The 17,511-nt window shown below is 37.3% G+C and overlaps 1 protein-coding gene across 1 annotated transcript in view; it reads right to left on the bottom strand.

The window, feature by feature from the left end:
- Positions 1 to 17,511, bottom strand: part of RAPGEF5 (Rap guanine nucleotide exchange factor 5) — a 308,676-nt gene that overhangs the window by 227,324 nt on the left and 63,841 nt on the right. Inside the window, exons 2-4 of the mRNA XM_060196104.1 lie at positions 11,781 to 11,831; positions 9,766 to 9,872; positions 2,618 to 2,739 (exon numbers count right to left, since the gene is read on the bottom strand). Coding sequence (XP_060052087.1) covers positions 2,618 to 2,739; positions 9,766 to 9,872; positions 11,781 to 11,831 — 280 coding nt within the window. The remainder of the gene's footprint in view (positions 1 to 2,617; positions 2,740 to 9,765; positions 9,873 to 11,780; positions 11,832 to 17,511) is intronic.

Genomic DNA, 17,511 nt, shown 5'->3' with positions numbered 1-17,511 from the left:
TGGAGGCCATTTTTCCCCCTTTTGTTGCCCTTGTTGTTGTAGCCTTGTTGTAGTTATTATTATTGCCATAGTTGATGTTGTTCATTGTTGGATAGGACAGAGAGAAATGGAGAGAGGAGGGGAAGACAGAGAGGGGGAGAGAAAGATAGACACCTGCAGACCTGCTTCACTGCCTGTGAAGCGACTCCCCTGCAGGTGGGGAGCCGGGGGCTCAAACCGGGATCCTTATGCCGGTCCTTGCGCTTTACGCCACGTGCGCTTAACCCACTGCGCCACCGCCTGACCCCCTATATTACTATTTTTATTACCCCCCCACACTTATCAGTGTGGGAGAAGAAAAAATATTTCTCTCCTCAAAGGCCCAGCAGGGCCTTAAGAAGCCAATAAAGACAACTTTGTGAGCTGGAAAAAAAAAAAAACAGAAAAAGGAAAGAAAAAAAAAGATATGCACATGACATTTGACATTTGAAAAAAATATTCAACTTGACTTATCACTAGAGAATTGCAAATTAAAACCACAATTATATACTACGTAACCCCTGTGATAATGGCACACATCAACAAGTCAAAAGATGACAAATGTTTCCGAGGATGTAAAAAAAAATAAAATAAAATAAAATAAAATAAAGGACTCTGTTACACTGTTGGGGGAAAAATGCAAGCCGGTGTAGCATTTTTAAAAAGCAGTATGGAGAGTCCTCAAATAAACATGGAAATACCTCATGATTCAGAAATACCACTTCTAGGCATATATCCAAAGGACATGAAAGGGCATATGCACACCTATGTTTATAGCTGCATTATTCACAACAGCCAAAGACTAGAAGCAACCTAATTACCTATCAACAGATGGTTGGATAAAGAAAGTATGGGACAAATATGTGTGCAATAGAATACTATTATACAATGTAAAAAGCTGACATTGTGTTCTTTGGGACAAGATAGATTTCAAGTTGTAGTTATGCTTGATGAAGTAGGCAAAAAAGTGAGAGATAACTACTGGATGATTTCACTATGGATCGACCTGCCAATGCTCATGTCCAGCAAAGAAGCAATTACAGAAGTCAAAACTCCCACTATCTGTACCCCATAAATAATTTTAATCCATACTCCCAGTGGAGGAGAAATGATAGGGGAGGAGGACCAGAGGGCTCTAAACTCCAACTCCACCAAGAACTTGAGAGAGAAGAAGGAAAAAAGGGGGGGGGGACATTTGGATGTAATTACAGGTATATATGTGACTTGGAAAATAAAAGAAGATGGGATATATACACAGATAGTTGTAGAAATAATAGCTAACCCATATCTGCAACCTTGGGAGAACTGCTGTAGCTTCCAATGGAGGGATTAGGGATCGGGAACTCTGATAATGGGAACTGGTGGGAACTGTGCGGAGTTGTGCCCCTATTATGTTGTAATTTTGTAAATCAATATTAAATCACTAATTAAAAAGAGAGAGAGAGAGAACTGAAACACATGAACAAAGGAAAAACTACCTCTAAGACTTCATAGGAGCTATTATAGTTATCACTGGAGGGGCAAGGGCACAGAACCCTGGTAACGAGTGTGGTACAGAACTATACCCTTTAATCTTGTAATTTTGTAAATCATTATTAAATCACTAATAAAATAAGAAAAATAAAATAAAAACAATCCAACTTGATTTCTTTTTTTCCTTAGGAGAATGTAAATGTAATGACACGTGGTCTGGATGCATAATGGGAGATACTGGGTGAGTCACTTCATTTCGAAAATAACTCTTTGTTCCTTTTCTTGTTGTTCTATTGTTTTTTATTTATTTTCCCTTTTGTTGCCCTTGTTGTCTTTTTATTGTTGTTGTAGTTATTATTGTTGTTGTTATTGATGTCTTCATTGTTAGATAGGACAGAGAGAAATGGAGAGAGATGGGGAAGACAGAGAGGGGAAGAGAAAGATAGACACCTGCAGACCTACTTCACCGCCTGTGAAGGGACTCCCTGCAGGTGGGGAGCCGGGGGACTGAACCGAGATCCTCAGGCCGGTGCTAAAGCTTTGCACCATGTGCGCTTAACCCACTGCACTACCGCCCGACTCCCCCAACTTGATTTCTATTCCTTCAATTCCCTGAGCTCAGCTAAGAACAGAGATATCTACCATCTATTTTAGTTTCTAGTTAACATCTATTTTATGTTCTGTTCTAAGAGCTAATTTTCACAGGCCACGTCTCTAACTGTTCATGATTACACAGCCAATTAAAATGGCATACACATTGCTCTCATAAAATCAGTTGCTGATGATTATTCTAAGTGCATCAACATAAATCACGCATTTAGAGCAACTAACATGTCATTGATTCAAAGAAAACTTGTGAGTAGCATTTTGAATAAAGAAGGGAGGGTCTAAGGGAAAGACTTTTAAAGGCAGTAGTGTACAAATCAGCAAGTACATAATTATTTCTCTCAAAGAGGAGAAAAAAAATGGCAATGGGAAGACAACCTATCACATTTATAAAATACAAGAGATTGAAATTAAAATAAGCCCACAAATTAAAATTTTTCATTCAGATTCTAATATATTTTTTAAAAGCAAGTAAATTTTAGTCAAGTAATGACTCTAACCTTCAAGATATAGTACTGACCTGATGACATAATTCCCATATCCAGTAGGAGTTGCCAGACCCCAATAGCCATAGATCTGCACTGGACAAAAGGACAGTGTTCTAGAAGCCAGTCTACCAGTTCTGACCCAACACAGCTTCTCCTGGACAAAAACAAAACCAATCACATTAAAATAATGTCACTACTCATCTGTCCCCAGAATTGATACTATCCAATTCACAGGTCTGCTTTTACAAACAAGCAATTTAAGAATAAATAATAAGTACCTCTTACTCAACTTTCAAATTTCTATTCAAATACCCCCACCTCAGGGAAGTTAGTCAAATTCTCAGTACTTCTTCTTTCTTTTCCTTTTTCCTTTTTTTTTTCTTTATCTCTTCCTTTCTTTTTTTTCCCCTTGTCTTTTATGGGGGGTAATAGTTTATGGTATACATTTTAAAACATAGACACACTCTCATCTCTCCTTGACAGGTGTCTAGGAGACACTTGTACTCCTGATCTAGGACCCCCTTCCTCACTGTATGTACACAGCCCCCCCCCCCCATGTCCTTTCATTCCATCTCTTTCCCTCCTTTTCCAGAGTCCTTTGCTTGGACATAATAAACCACACTCAGTTCAAGTTTCACCTTACATTTTCCCGTGTTGTCCTTTATTCTGAAGTGTCACTAATAAGGCAGATTAATTAGTATTGGTCTTTCTCTTTCTGACTTTCTGTCTCACTCAACATAATACCTTCAAGTTCTGATAAGGGTATTCCACAGGAGATGGCCTCATCATTTTTAACAGCTGCATAGTTCTCCATTGTGTATATTTAGACATTCATATGCCTTTGGGCATCTGGCTTGCTTCCATGTTTGGACTATTACTAACTATGCTGCTAAGAACATAGGTCTTCTCAGATGGTGTCTTTGTTTTCCCTAGGTATATCCCCAGGAGAGGAATTACCAGGTCATATATCAGGTCCATTTCTAGTGCTCTGATGAATCAGTCTCAAGACTGTTTTTTCCACATGAGTTGGACCAGTTTATATTCCCACCAGTAATAAAGAAGAGTTCCTTTCCCCTCACAACGTCTCCAAGAGTTGGTATTTCTGTCTTTTCTAGTATATGGTAGTCTCACAGGTCTAAGATAGTATCACACTGTTATTTTTATTTGCATTTCCCTGATCATCAGTGACTAAGAACATTGTTGCCCCCCCCATATATATCTATTGGCCCTTTGGAATTCTTCTTGGGAAAAGACTCTGTTCATGTCTACCCCTCCACCCCTCCACCCCTACTTTTCAATGGAATTGTTTGTCCTTTTAATTTTGAGTTCGTTGAATCTTTTTTTTTTAATATTTTATTTTATTTATTCCCTTTTGTTGCCCTTGTTGTTTTATTGTTGTAGTTATTATTGTTGTTGTCGTTGTTGGATAGGACAGAGAGAAATGGAGAGAGGAGGGGAAGACAGAGAGGAGGAGAGAAAGATAGACACCTACAGACCTGCTTCACCGCCTGTGAAGCGACTCCCCTGCAGGTGGGGAGCCGGGGTTCAAACAGGGATCCTTATGCCGGTCCTTGTGCTTTGCGCCACGTGTGCTTAACCCACTGCGCTACAGCCCGACTCCCTCATTGAATCTTTTGTATAATTTATTTATTAACCTTCTGTCCGAGGTATGGCACATTAGGATCTTTTCCCACTCCATGGGTAATCTCTGTTATGGTGGTGATTTCTTTTGCCTTTCGGAAGCTTTTCAGTTTGATGTAGTCCTATTGGCTTACTTTTGCTTCTGTTTTCCTTGCAGTTGGATTTCAACTGTTTGATTTGAAGATGTTTCTAACACTTACATGGAAAAGAGTTCTCCCTATGTTTTCCTCTAGTGTTTGATGGTTTCTGGCCTGACACCTAAATCTCTTTTATCCATTTGCAGTTAACTTTTGTTTAAGTTAAAATGTGATGGTTCAGTTTCATTCTTCTGCATGTTTCTATCCAATTTTCCCAACATCATTTGTTGAACAGGTTCTCCTTTCACTACTGATGTTCTGGATTCCCTTATTACAAATTAGGTATCCATAGGTGTGTGGACTCTTTACTTCTTTTCAAAGTCATCTAACATTCAATCATAAATCTTTCTAAATGAATAATATCTGATCTCCTTTCTTAAAAATAAATTAAGAGAACAAGAAGGCAATTAGATGAGTTTATGGTTTCAGAATCATGAAGGGATAAATTTAGCAATCCTTTGTGTAAAGATAATATTCTTGTGTTGTTGAAGACAAACTTTATTTATAGACTTCCATGTAGTCTCTGTCTATCCTTCAGTGATTAAATCTGAAACTCTATCTCAAAGACTAAATCTAACTTTTTAATATAACATAAACAATCTAGTTAACAAGTGACTCAGACCATACACCCACGAAGCCATGTATATGTGATAGATTCCATTAACCGCACAACAAAAACATCACATTTATAATCTGTATAAGTACTACGCGCTAACCGATTGCACCACTGGAGCTCCCACATTTGTAATCTGTTTTAAAAAACAAACAGGGAGTCAGGCGGTGGCGCAGCGGGTTAAGCGCAAGGACCAGCATAAGGATCCCGGTTTGAGCCCCCGGCTCCCCACCTGCAGGGGAGTCACTTCACAGGCGGTAAAGCAGGTCTGCAGGTGTCTATCTTTCTCTCCCCTTCTCTGTCTTCCCTTCCTCTCTCCATTTCTCTCTGTCCTATCCAACAACAACAACATCAATAACCACAACAAGGGCAGCAAAAGGGAAAATAAATAAATATTAAAAAAAACATAAATGAATTCAAATAGCACCCCAATGAGGGCATTGTAAGGTATATCTTCATGCTTATCACTTATGTCTATCTCTATGTTCATTATAAATTTCAGATGAAAAAATAAAATAAAAATAAATTGTATAATAGTTTTACATTTAAGAAATATGACTGTCCCTTATGAAAAAATGCCATCAAGATGTTTAAGAATGACATACCATAGGAATGACCACCTGAGGGGCCAAGTGTGGTTCACAAAGTAGACAACACACTTTACCATATGCAAGGACCCAGGCTATTGTCCTGTTCCCAGTTTTAGGCAAGAAGCTTCACACATGGTGGGACAGTGCTGCCACTGTCTCTCCTTTCTGCCTCTCCACCCTCTCTATCTTGCTCTGTCTCTCACTCTCTGTCAAAATAATGAAGAATGAAAAGAAAAAAAAGGTCATCAGGGGTGGTGGAATTAAGTCACCACCAAGCCCTAGTGATAAATGGCTACCTTTATTCTATATCTAGTATTTAAGGACCAAATCATATTAAATTTATTAATATTTATTAAACAAAGGGCTCAGGAGTTAGCTGAGTGGTACATGCCTCAAACATGCCTTTCGTGTTTGAGGTCCTGTGAATCCTTGACACTACATGTGAACAAAATGAACAACATCAAGGATTAAAAAAAAAAACGAAAAAGCTCCACCAATAACGGAGTAGTGCTTTAGGGGCTCTCCTACTCTCCTCTTTCGTATCTCTAAAAATATAAAATCAATATTGGGCTGAGGAGGCAGCTTAACTAGCTCACACATGCATGGTGTGCTGGATTCATACTGTGGCAAAACATGATAATGAAATAATAAAATAAATAGAAAAATATTACCTGTTTTTTATGTCTTGTATTGGAATAATCATAAACAACTTAGAATGACATAGTCACCAACAGTACAAAGGTGCTACATTTCTTAGGGTAAAGAAGGAATAAAATAGTAAATTTTTCTGCTGAAATATTTGACCAAATGTTCTAACTTTTGATAAAACACCACTTGGGGGGCAAAGTGTCACTATTTTAAAGCTACTCTAATTCAACACTAGACATGTTCAGTTGTAAATTAGCATGAAGGCTAATTTACAATCAAATAAATGAAGAGGTTTTTTGGAAACAAAATGAGAAAACACATCACAACAAAACAGGCAATTAGACCAAACAGTCACTATTAACTTCTAATTTTATAAGACACATTTCATATTAAGGGTTCAAAGTGTTAATTAATTTCTCAACACCTCTGTCAATTAGTTGGCATTTCTGAGCTCGCAAAGCACTTACAAAGCATGGATCAAATACAGTATCACCTTAATCCTTACTCTCAGAACAGTGCAGTCTCCTCAGCTTGCTCTCAGTGTTTGAAACCACCCAGAATAAACCAGGACCAAACATTTACTAAACAAAATGAACTGCCAAGATGTAAAAGGTAGTAGGTGGATGCATGTTTCTTCACAGGTAATGGGTAATAATAAATTCTATTTAACAGTCACCTTGGAGATCATGCTAATATACAGATTCTGATGCAGCATGACCTGAGAATCTACATTTCTAACTAGCTGTCTAGTGATGCTGGCGGCCACAGAACCCTGATTTCCCAGATGCAATTTTTGGTAGAGAAGGGTCCATTCTGTTTTGGGAGCTAGGCTAAGCCACTATGTTAAAACACAATACTACTATGATAACACTAGTTAATAAGAGGGTCACCATCCTCTCAGAAAAGCCTACAGTTACAGGTGGTCCCTTTCTTTCTTTCTTTTCTTCTTTTTTTTTTTTTTTTGTCTCCAGGGTTATTGCTGGGGCTCGGTGCCTGCACTACGAATATATTACTCCTGGAGACCATTTTTTTTTCCCTTTTGTTGCACTTGTGAAGCAACCCCCTGCAGGTGGGCAGCTGGGGGCTCAAACCAGTGTCTTTACACCAGTCCTCACACTTTGCACCATATGCGCTTAACCCACTGCCTGGCCCCCACAGATGGTCCTTTTCTACTCCCAACTTTATCAAGTTATGTTTCAAGTCAACTGTAACAATTCATCTGCATGACAGAAAAGATGAACTAAAGATGAACTCTGCCACTGATAACACCAAAACAAAAAGTGAGGAGAGCTGCCTCTGTATTTAGCTTACATCCCTCTAACTTTCCTTCTAATACCTTGCTCCAGTGAAACATGTCTACTAATGGTGATCAAGACTATAACAATCTAATTAAAAAATTTAAATATACAGGATTTAAGGTAAAACAGTGAGAAAAGAGATGGTAGGAATACAAACAACTGTTCTTACTCCCAATATATTTACAGATATTGCTGAAGCCAGAAACCATTCCAACTACACATAAATGTAACTACAGCTGTAATACAAGGTAGGGACATTATGATATAGAAGTGATTAGCTTGAAAGCCAATGCGACTGTAGTAACAAAGCACAATTTGCTCAATTTCTGTAGTTGAAATTTTTGGTTTCCCTTGGTTTCCTCCTGTCTCTATTTATATTTTTAGCAAGTATCTCATGATATCACAAACAGAACTGTAATCTTAAATATAAATGGGATGATGGTATTTAGAGAGAGAGAGATAATACAGAACCACAGCTGCCTCTGGAGCCATAGCACTTCCACGTGCTGCCAGAACTCAAACCTGAGTTTCCCAAATGATAAAACACTGAGCTATTCCTCCAATCCACCACCAAGTTTCTTGATCAGAAATAAATAGATGGAAGGGTCAGTTGGTGGCCCACCTGGTAGAAAGCATATGTTACCATGTGTGGGACTCAGGTTCAAGCAGGGAGTAAGATTCACAAACAGTGCAACAATACAGCAGATTCATTCTCTCTCTCTCCTCTCTCTCTCCCTCTCTCTCTCTCTCTTTCTCTCTCTCTCTCTCTCTCCCTTTCTATCTGTCTCTGATATTTTATCATCTACTGAAAGAATAAAAAATGTCTGCCAGCAACAGTGAAATTATGCAGGCACCTAATTCTAGCAATAGCCCTTGTAGAAAATAGAAAGAAATTATTAGCATGTTATTGACATGGAAGGAACACAAAGAATCTTCTGATATATGAGAACCTTCTAGAACATGATGTGGATAATTGTTACATATGCATGTACAGTAACTAAAAATTCATTAAGCTGTACCCTTAAAATTTGTACACTTCCTTGTATATAAATCATGCTTTAAAAGAGTGTCTCCTTTTTAAAAAGAATAATTTGAGACACCTGACTAGTTGTTTATTTGAAAGAGAAAGAAAGAGAAATAGACAGAGACAGCAAGACAGAGACAGATAGCAGATCACTGCTCTGATTTGGAATATGGTGGTGCTATGGAACCTGAGGTTTCTAGGGTCTCAGGCATATAACTCCTATGCTCTCATATTCAGCTATCTTCCTAGCATAAACAGGTTCCTCATACTCAAATAGATTGGGAGTTATTATCCTCCAATGAGGATCATATTGAAAACTAACCCATCAGTAGTAAGTAGGGAAAAATAATATTATGATACATTTTTGATAAAACTAATTTTAGTTACCATAAAAAAACCTTCTTGGAAAATCCTTTCTACTTTTTTTATTCCATACATTCTGAGTACTAATTCTAGTCTTTTTTTCCCACCAGATTTATCACTAGAGTTCAGTGCCTATATGATCCCAATTCACTGCAGCCACTTAAAAAAAATTATTATTTATTGGATAGAGACAGCCAGAAATTAAGAGGATATGGGAAGACAGAGGAGAGAGAGAGACCTGTAACACTGCTTCACCACTCATAAATCTTTCCCCTGCAGGTGGGGGCTGGGGGCTCAAACCCTGGTCCTCGCGCACTGTAACATGTGCACTCAACCAGCTGTGTCGCCACCCGGCCCCCTTTTCTGCAGTTATGTTTGGGATGGTTTAGTATCTTTACATGGCCAAATAAAAAAGAGCAAATATACTTTTCTTTCCCTTGAAATTTTCCTGAAGTGAAAATCTGTATTCCCACTTTCTAAGTGACAACTTGCTTGGCCCAGTTGCATTTTAAAACTGGTCGTGCATTTACTGTAACACTTCTGCCCTGGCAGAGTGTTTACTGGCAGAGGCAGAGAAATGTTACCTCTATGTCAAACCCTCACTCTCCTCTTCACAGAGAAAGCAAAGCAAAGTCTCTTTCAGAAACCCAACCACACATGTGGGTGAGGATACAGTATCCTACTTCAGAAGTAGGAGTTTACTGTCAAAAAACAAAAAAGAAACAAACAAAAATAGATGCTGCAAGGCAAATACCTTCTACTAATGAGACAGCCATGTCTCTGTGAGCAAGGTTACAACTTTAACACATTTGTATTTTTTCTGCCACAATGAGAATTTTTGACAAGGTGTTAGAAAAGTGTGTTACCTGTAAAATCCCTTGAGGTTCATTCTGTCCTTTATCAGGTCTGCTGCCTGAACAATAATAATATTCCTCAGTGCTCTCCCAGCACAAGATGAATTCTCTCCGTAAATCTAAATGGGAAACACAGTCACTGTAAATTTAAAACAATAGTGTGGCCAGTTATAAGCTGACAACAGAAAACGATATTAAAAAAAATGACCAACTTCCTAGTCTTAAAATATTTACATTTTTACCTACACAATTACTGGCCTACAGCTACTAATTTTGTTTGATTTCCATTGTTGTGCCATTGATGCCACTAAGCTATAATAACTATTTTCAAATGGCAAATTGCCTTAGTTACAAGGCATCTTTTACATGGTTTCCAGGGTAAAAAAAAAAATCTACTGCTTTAAAATATATTGTGCTTCTAACAACATAACAAATTCTTCAATTAATTACTTAAAATATATTAATAGTTATAATAAAGCAATAACTAATTATATTGCTATGCTGTATTCCAATACTAACTGGTGCCAGAATTAATTCATATAAAGGTTGTGGGAGATGAAAAAAAGTTTTTTTCCTAGCTAGTGGACATTTTGTACTATGACCATTTGATAGTAGGCTGCTGTCTGCCTTGCTTTCACTAAGCTGCAGAGTTCACAGTTAATTCCAGGCATTTTGGTTTCATCTTCTTCACGACTCTGCCTAGAATATAAAATTTTCATTGAACAACTTTTTTTAAATCTTTTAAATCACCAGACTGTGTCTCTGATCCTTAAAGGATGAAAGGGGTTTAGATCTAGAGAGGTCTATGTAGTATGTTACATACTCTCTCTTTTCTCCGTAATTGGCTCAGTCCTCCTCAGTATAATTCTGCTTCACAAAGGACGCGAAAGGAAAATGAACTGTCTTGATAAGGAACAAGCAGGAAAGTCAACATATATATTGGGGGTACATTCTTTATCAGGCTACTATATCCTGGAAAACTATATTTGCACCTGCAAAATATAGTTTTTTATCTTCTCTAAAACTAATTTGTTAGTATACTGACTACAATTTGACAGGGAATACTAAAGCCTCATCCTTGAATTTTTTTTTTTTATTTTCTTGTTATCTCTTATATACAACCTGAAGGGAAAGTGAGAAAGGTAGGACATTAACAGTTTGTAATATGATACGACTACTTAAAAAAAAAAAAAAAAAAACTGAACGAGTCAGATGCCAAAAGCTACTGCAGGAGTTAGCTGACACTTGATTAGTTCTGGCACCATATTCAGTCATTCACAAAACAGTCAGTAAGCAGCTATCAGGTCTCATTCTAGATACTGGTCTGTAACAGAGAACAAGGCCAAAAAAGGCCCTGCCTCCACAAAGTCTATTTCCTTTTATTCTGAAACATGCAATTCTTTGATTACCTCTACAATCTAACACAGTGAAGACATAGCCTCATATGTTCTTACCAATAAGTATATAGATCATCCATTCTAGATAAATACAAATAATCCTTTTTATATTGTTTTCAGAGTATAGCTACTATTTTAAATGTTTTACTTATTTTAATTTTTATCGAATAGAGAAAGAGAATGAAGAGGGGAAGGGAAGAGAGTGAGATACCTACAGCACTAGTTCAGTAATCATGCAGCTTCCCCTGCAGGTTGGAACTCGGGGCTTGAACCGGGATCTGTGTGCATGATAACACTCAACTGAGGCCACCAGTACCTAGCCCCAATGGCCACTATTTTTAAATATTGTGTTTCTATTAAAACAACATATTGGAAAAGTACTGATATCCTTTTTAACTATCTCATCTGGTTAATGCATTCATATAAAGAAAATTATCCGTTTCCTATGTAGTAAACATCTTAAGCTATGAGACAATTAGCAGATTATCTCCAACACCTTTAGCTGTATCATCTAGTGAAAAAGGGAGTGTGATCAGGAGCAAAGTCAACATTATAACTACAGTATTCTACATTAGGATTTGTAAATCACTGCTTCAAATAGTGGAATAAAAGAGAAAAGAAGAATCATACCTGGGAAGAAGTATGGTCAAGGTATGGGTTGGAAATTCTTCGTGATAGAGTCTACATTAAAAGAAAAAAAAGAAGGGGGACAAAATTAGAACCAAACAGAATATAATATCCTAAGAGTGTAAATATGTGTACAACTATGCCTGATAGCCATCCAAGACCCCCAAAATGAATTTAAATATCAAGTCATTGGTCATAGGGGATTAACATATTTATTCAATGTGAGTATCTATTCAACATTCATAAGCCATTGGACAAAATATTCCATTCTAATGGAAAAGTACAATAGAAAGTCTGGTAGTTTTCGTATTTATCATTTTATTTTTAATAGGATTTTTATTACATTCTTCTTTTCTTTTTCTTTACCACTTTCATCAGTGTGATGTAGGATTTTATCACTATATAAAAATTTCTGCTTCAGCCTCTCAACAGATTTCTCTGTCCCCTAGTCACACTGTCCCAGGCCTTCCTGTAAGGCCAACAATTACTATCCCCAAGTTAACAGTGAGACAATGGGTCTCACTGCTTGTGTGGTACTTTCTTACTATCTCATAAATTACATAAGAAATTAAGGATGAAGACAATCCCCATTCTTTCAACTCCAAATTCCCAGTCTACCCATTCAGTCCCACAACAGTGTTATTTTACTCATTTATATTTACATACTACTTAGAGTTTCTTGTTGACTGTTTCAAATTATAGGAGCTAATTTTTCCTACCTAACAACCTAGCTAGCACTGCACAGAAACTTCCCTCCTGGATGGTTTGTTTCAAAAGATGGGTAAGGTGAGTAAATAAAGCCATGGGATTCTTCCATGCTGACTAGATAACAGTCTTAGATAATGTACTAGCCTACAGGGAATCTACAAAAGCAGCATAGCAAGAACTGCATTTTATAGGACACAATGCCAGGATTTGTTGTCAGAATCTCCTGTGGAAGCCTTCTCTTAAGTGTTCTCAGGGGAGCTAACAGTAGTGTCATCCACAGATGCTTAATCACAAAAGAAAACTATTATTTCCCATTGCAGCATAGGAAAAAGTACAGAGAAATTAATGTTTACTGAGCTTCCAACCTATGTTAAAAAGTTCTTTATCCTTCTACTCCTAGGCTTGATGTCTTCTACGATCCCGTAATTTTTAGTCTGCCGCCTCCACTACTTAGAATAATTTTCTAAATTTATAAGACATACCCTGACAGTCATTGTTTTGCAGCACTTCAACATTTTAATAAACTTCAGTACATGACAGGATTTCCATTCTGTTCAACTCTCCATTCTACATGGCTCCTATACCACTTATCCTCTGATTCAATCAAAATGAAGATATGGACTGTTTGTTCATTATGTTAATTGCTGCACTCTGCTAAAGATTTACAATGGCATCAGAACAAATTAAATTTATATAGACAGGTCACTTTTTAAAATGTGTTTTTCTTTAAATTTTATTTATTTATTAGATATAAAATATATTTTTCTTTTAAATTTTATTTATTTATTAGATAAAGACAGAGAAATTGAGAGGGGAAAGGGAGATAGAAAGGGGGAGAGAAAGAGAGAGAGAGAGAGACATCTGAAGACCTGCTTAACCACCCTGGAAGCTTTCCCCTTGCAGGTGGGGACCAGGGGCTTGAACCCAGGTCCTTGCGCATTAGAGTATATGAGCTTAATCCAGTGCACCAGCACCTGACCCCTAGACAAGCTGTTTTTTTTTTATTTGTATTTATTAATTATTGGATAGAGACACAGAAATTGAGAGGGGTGGGGTAAATAGAGAGGGAGAGAGACAGAAAGATACCTGCAGACCTACCTGACCACTTGTGAAGCTTTCTCCCTTCGGGCGGGGACCAGCAGCTTTAAGCTGGATCCTTGTACACTGTAATATGAGCGCTTAACCAGGTGCACCACCACCTGACCCCAACAGGTCATTTATTTTTCTTTTTTTAATTAGTGATTTAATAATGATTTACAAGATTATAAGATAATAGGGGTATAATTACATACAGTTCTCACCATGAGAGTTCCATGTCCCATCCCTAGTCTTTATCTCTCTTGGAGTATGGACCAAAAAACTTTATGGGGTACAGAAGGTGGAAGGTCTGGCTTCTGGAATTGTTTCTCCACTGGACATGAGCATTAGTACGTCAATCCATACCCCCAGCCCCAACAGGTCATTTTGAATCCCCATGAATTAAAATAAAACACCCACCATTCTAACCAAATCTACACACACACACACACACACACACACACACAATCCTCTCTGGGTCTTCTGCCCACATGAGGATGGGTAATGTATTCTATATTCACTTCTTAAAATACAGGCAGTCTTCCATATCCACAGATACAATCAACCTCATATCAAAAATGTGGATGCTCCTGTACCGACAACGTGTAGACTTTGTCATTATTCCCTAAAAAATACAACTATTTATATTGCATTTGTACTGTTTTAGGTATTATTACTAATCTAGAGATGATTTAGTGACCTGAGAGGAGGCACAGTGGATAAAGCATTAGAGTGTCAAGCATGAAGTCTCCAGTTCAATCCTCAGAAGCACACATCTGGTTCTTTCTCTCTCTCTCTGCCTATCTTTCTTCATGAATAAATAAAATCTTAAAAAGAGAGAGAGAGAGATGATTTAAAGTATATGGGAGAATTGTACAGGTTATATGTACATTCTATACCATATTGTATAAAAGACTAGGGAAAGAGAGAGACAGGCTGGGAGTATGAATCAACCTGTATCAATCAATTACAGAAGCCAGACCTTCCACCTTCTGCATCCCACAATGAACTTGGGTCCATACTCCCAGAGGGTTAAAGAATAGGAAAGCTATCAGGGGAGGGAATGGAATACGGAGATCTGGTGGTGGGAACTGTATGGAGTTGTACACCTCTTATCTTATCCTATGGTATTTGTCAGTGTTTCCTTTTTATGAAAAAAAAAAAAAAAAAAAAAAGACTTGAGCATCGTGAGAGCATCTATGGGAGTCCTAGAATCAATTCCCATGGATACCCAAAGGACAACAGGACTACTGTAAAAATCTGTCTATGTGACACATTTATAATTTGAAAATGAATCATGATAAGTGATTTTTCCCTCAACAAAGAGACTTTAAAATATCACTATGACAAGTCAGAACTAATAGTTTTTATTACTCATCTAACTGCCTGAATCAGCTCTGCAAAGCAAATCCTTTACAGGATACAGTTAAAAAAGAAAACATCTGGGTAGAAGCAAATTCTAAAGAAATAGGTTGGGGTACTTTCACAAGGAAAAGCGAAGCCACTGCCAACCTAAGTCTACACTAGTAGCTGTCTCTACACTAGTATTACACTCACACAATGCCATTTCACAGAAAAACCCCCCCCCCCTTTGTTTCAAAAGATGGGTAAGGTGAGTAAATAAAGCCATGGGATTCTTCCATGCTGACTAGATAACAGTCTTAGATAATGTACTAGCCCACAGGGAATCTACAAAAGCAACATAACAAGAACTGCATTTTATAGGACACAATGCCAGGATTTGTTGTCAGAAACTCCTGTGGAAGCCCTCTCTTAAGTGTTCTCAGGGGAGCTTTGTTTCATTAACACTCTGAGGCAGCAGTTCTCAAACTTAGCTGAGCCCTGTGAAGGCACAGATCCTCTGCAGAACTCCATAAAGAGCTGATTTGTTTTTCTTAAAATAGCCACTGTGCCTATGTATAATTTTTCCTCTTTCAAGGTTTTTGTTATTGACCAAAAATTAGCCAATGCCAGAGACTTAAGAGGGAAAAACAAAAGGCAAACAAAAAAACATATCAGAGTACTAGTTCATCAGCCTCACTTTTTTTTTTTATTTCAGCATCACTCTGTTGAGGAAATGTTGATTTACAGGATTTTTTGTTGTCACAATACATTTCACATTCTTCTTCATCTTTTTTTCTTTTTTAGTTGTATTATCTTTACTTATTTATTGGATAGAGACAGGCAGAAATCTAGAGGAATGGAGAAATAGAGAGGGAGAGGGACAGAGAGACACCTGCAGTCCTGCTTCACCACTCTGGAAACTTTCCCCTTGCAGGTAGGGATGGGGGTTTGCACCTGGTTCTTTGCAAAGTGTAATGTGTGCTCAACCAGATGTGCCACCGCTTGCCACTGCTGCTGCCGCCACCACCACCCATTTCACTTTCCACCAAAACCATCATCCTGTTCCACCATCATCTCATTTGTAATAGTTATTAGGAAAAGATTGTTAAGTAATTCTATCAGAGGTCAACATGATTGGCCAACATAAAGAAATTTGAGAATTACTGCTCTCATTCTCCTCAAGAATTACATTCGCATCATTTGCTTCAAAGAACACACCTGAAAATGCACCCCCTCTCCACTGCAGTTTTAATATTCTTTCTGAGTATACAATTACTCAGCTGTTTTCATTTCATCCTTGACTCTCTTGGCTTTATTCCTCCTCTCAGCATTCCAGGACATCATCTATCATTCTTGTAGTAACAAACTTTCATTCATTTCACATTTAAGAAGCATCAGCTAAGCAGTTTGTAGTGTGTTATGAGAGGTTCTAGAAGCATGGGAGCAAGACACTATCCCTAATTTACATACCTGCATTTATCAGACCACACAGAATCTTAAAAAAAAAAAAAAGTTACTTAAACCCAGGGATTCTTTTTCTTAATTCTAATTTCTACCAGTTCCTATAATAAATAAATGCCTGTTGGAATTGCTGCAAAGTATCTTCCTTCAAATGACTCTCACCATAATATTTCATAAATGCAATGCTTAGATGAGATGATTTATCTATTTTCAAACTCCTACAGTTACTTAAGCCAGATACAATGATTCTTTCATGAAATCCATATAAATAGCATGGAGAAATCAGTAACAGCATAAATGGAATTAGACTATAATTCAGATTTATTTCTTCTTTCTATTTTAACCCTGGTTACCTAAGAGATTCCAGGCAAACCTCATATTAAAATATGCATTAGAAAACCAAAATCTTCTAATACTTCTAAATACTCACAAATTACCTTTCAGTAAAAAAAAAAAAGTGTAACTCCAAAAGCTAATTGGCTAATAGTCATATCTCACTTTTTTTTTCTGTTGGGTGTCTATAAAGTTAAATTGCAATAGTCATAACATTCAGTTTTAGTTCAGTTTGAACTAAACATAAAACATATTCCAGAAACACTAAAAATATCTTACTGATCTATGTGACACACTTGCCTTATTATTATCTTTATATTGAGTTAAAGTACTTATGTTAATAAAAAAAGAGAAAAATGAGGAGAAACAGAATTAGTTCAGTCATCACAGAAGTATGACCTATTCTCTCACTAAAAAGAAACAAGAACTATCAAATGTATTGTTAACTTGAAAATTCAGGTCATGGCAACTTTCTGTCACTTTCGAACACTGTGGGTGATCAAGTATAATATGAAAATGTTGAAGTAAATTAAGAATTTTGGGGCTTCTTAGAATTTCAGGAAGTCAAAAGCCTTTTAAGTAATTAGAAGGCACAAGTGTTAAGGATGTATATAGTGTAAGGGCTGGGGAGACAGCTGAATGGTTATGCAAAAGACTTTCATGCCTAAGGCTTTGCACACCCATGTTCAACTCCCAGTACCACAAAAACCAGAGCTGAGAAATGCTTTGGAAATCAATAAAGCAAGGAAGAAAGGACAAAAGGAGAAAAGAAGGGGAGGAAGAAAGAAAAGGAGGAAGGAAGGAAGGGGGA

Source organism: Erinaceus europaeus, chromosome 8 (genome assembly GCF_950295315.1).
Source record: "Erinaceus europaeus chromosome 8, mEriEur2.1, whole genome shotgun sequence".
NCBI lineage: Eukaryota > Metazoa > Chordata > Mammalia > Eulipotyphla > Erinaceidae > Erinaceus > Erinaceus europaeus.
This window is presented reverse-complemented; position numbering and strand designations above follow the sequence as displayed.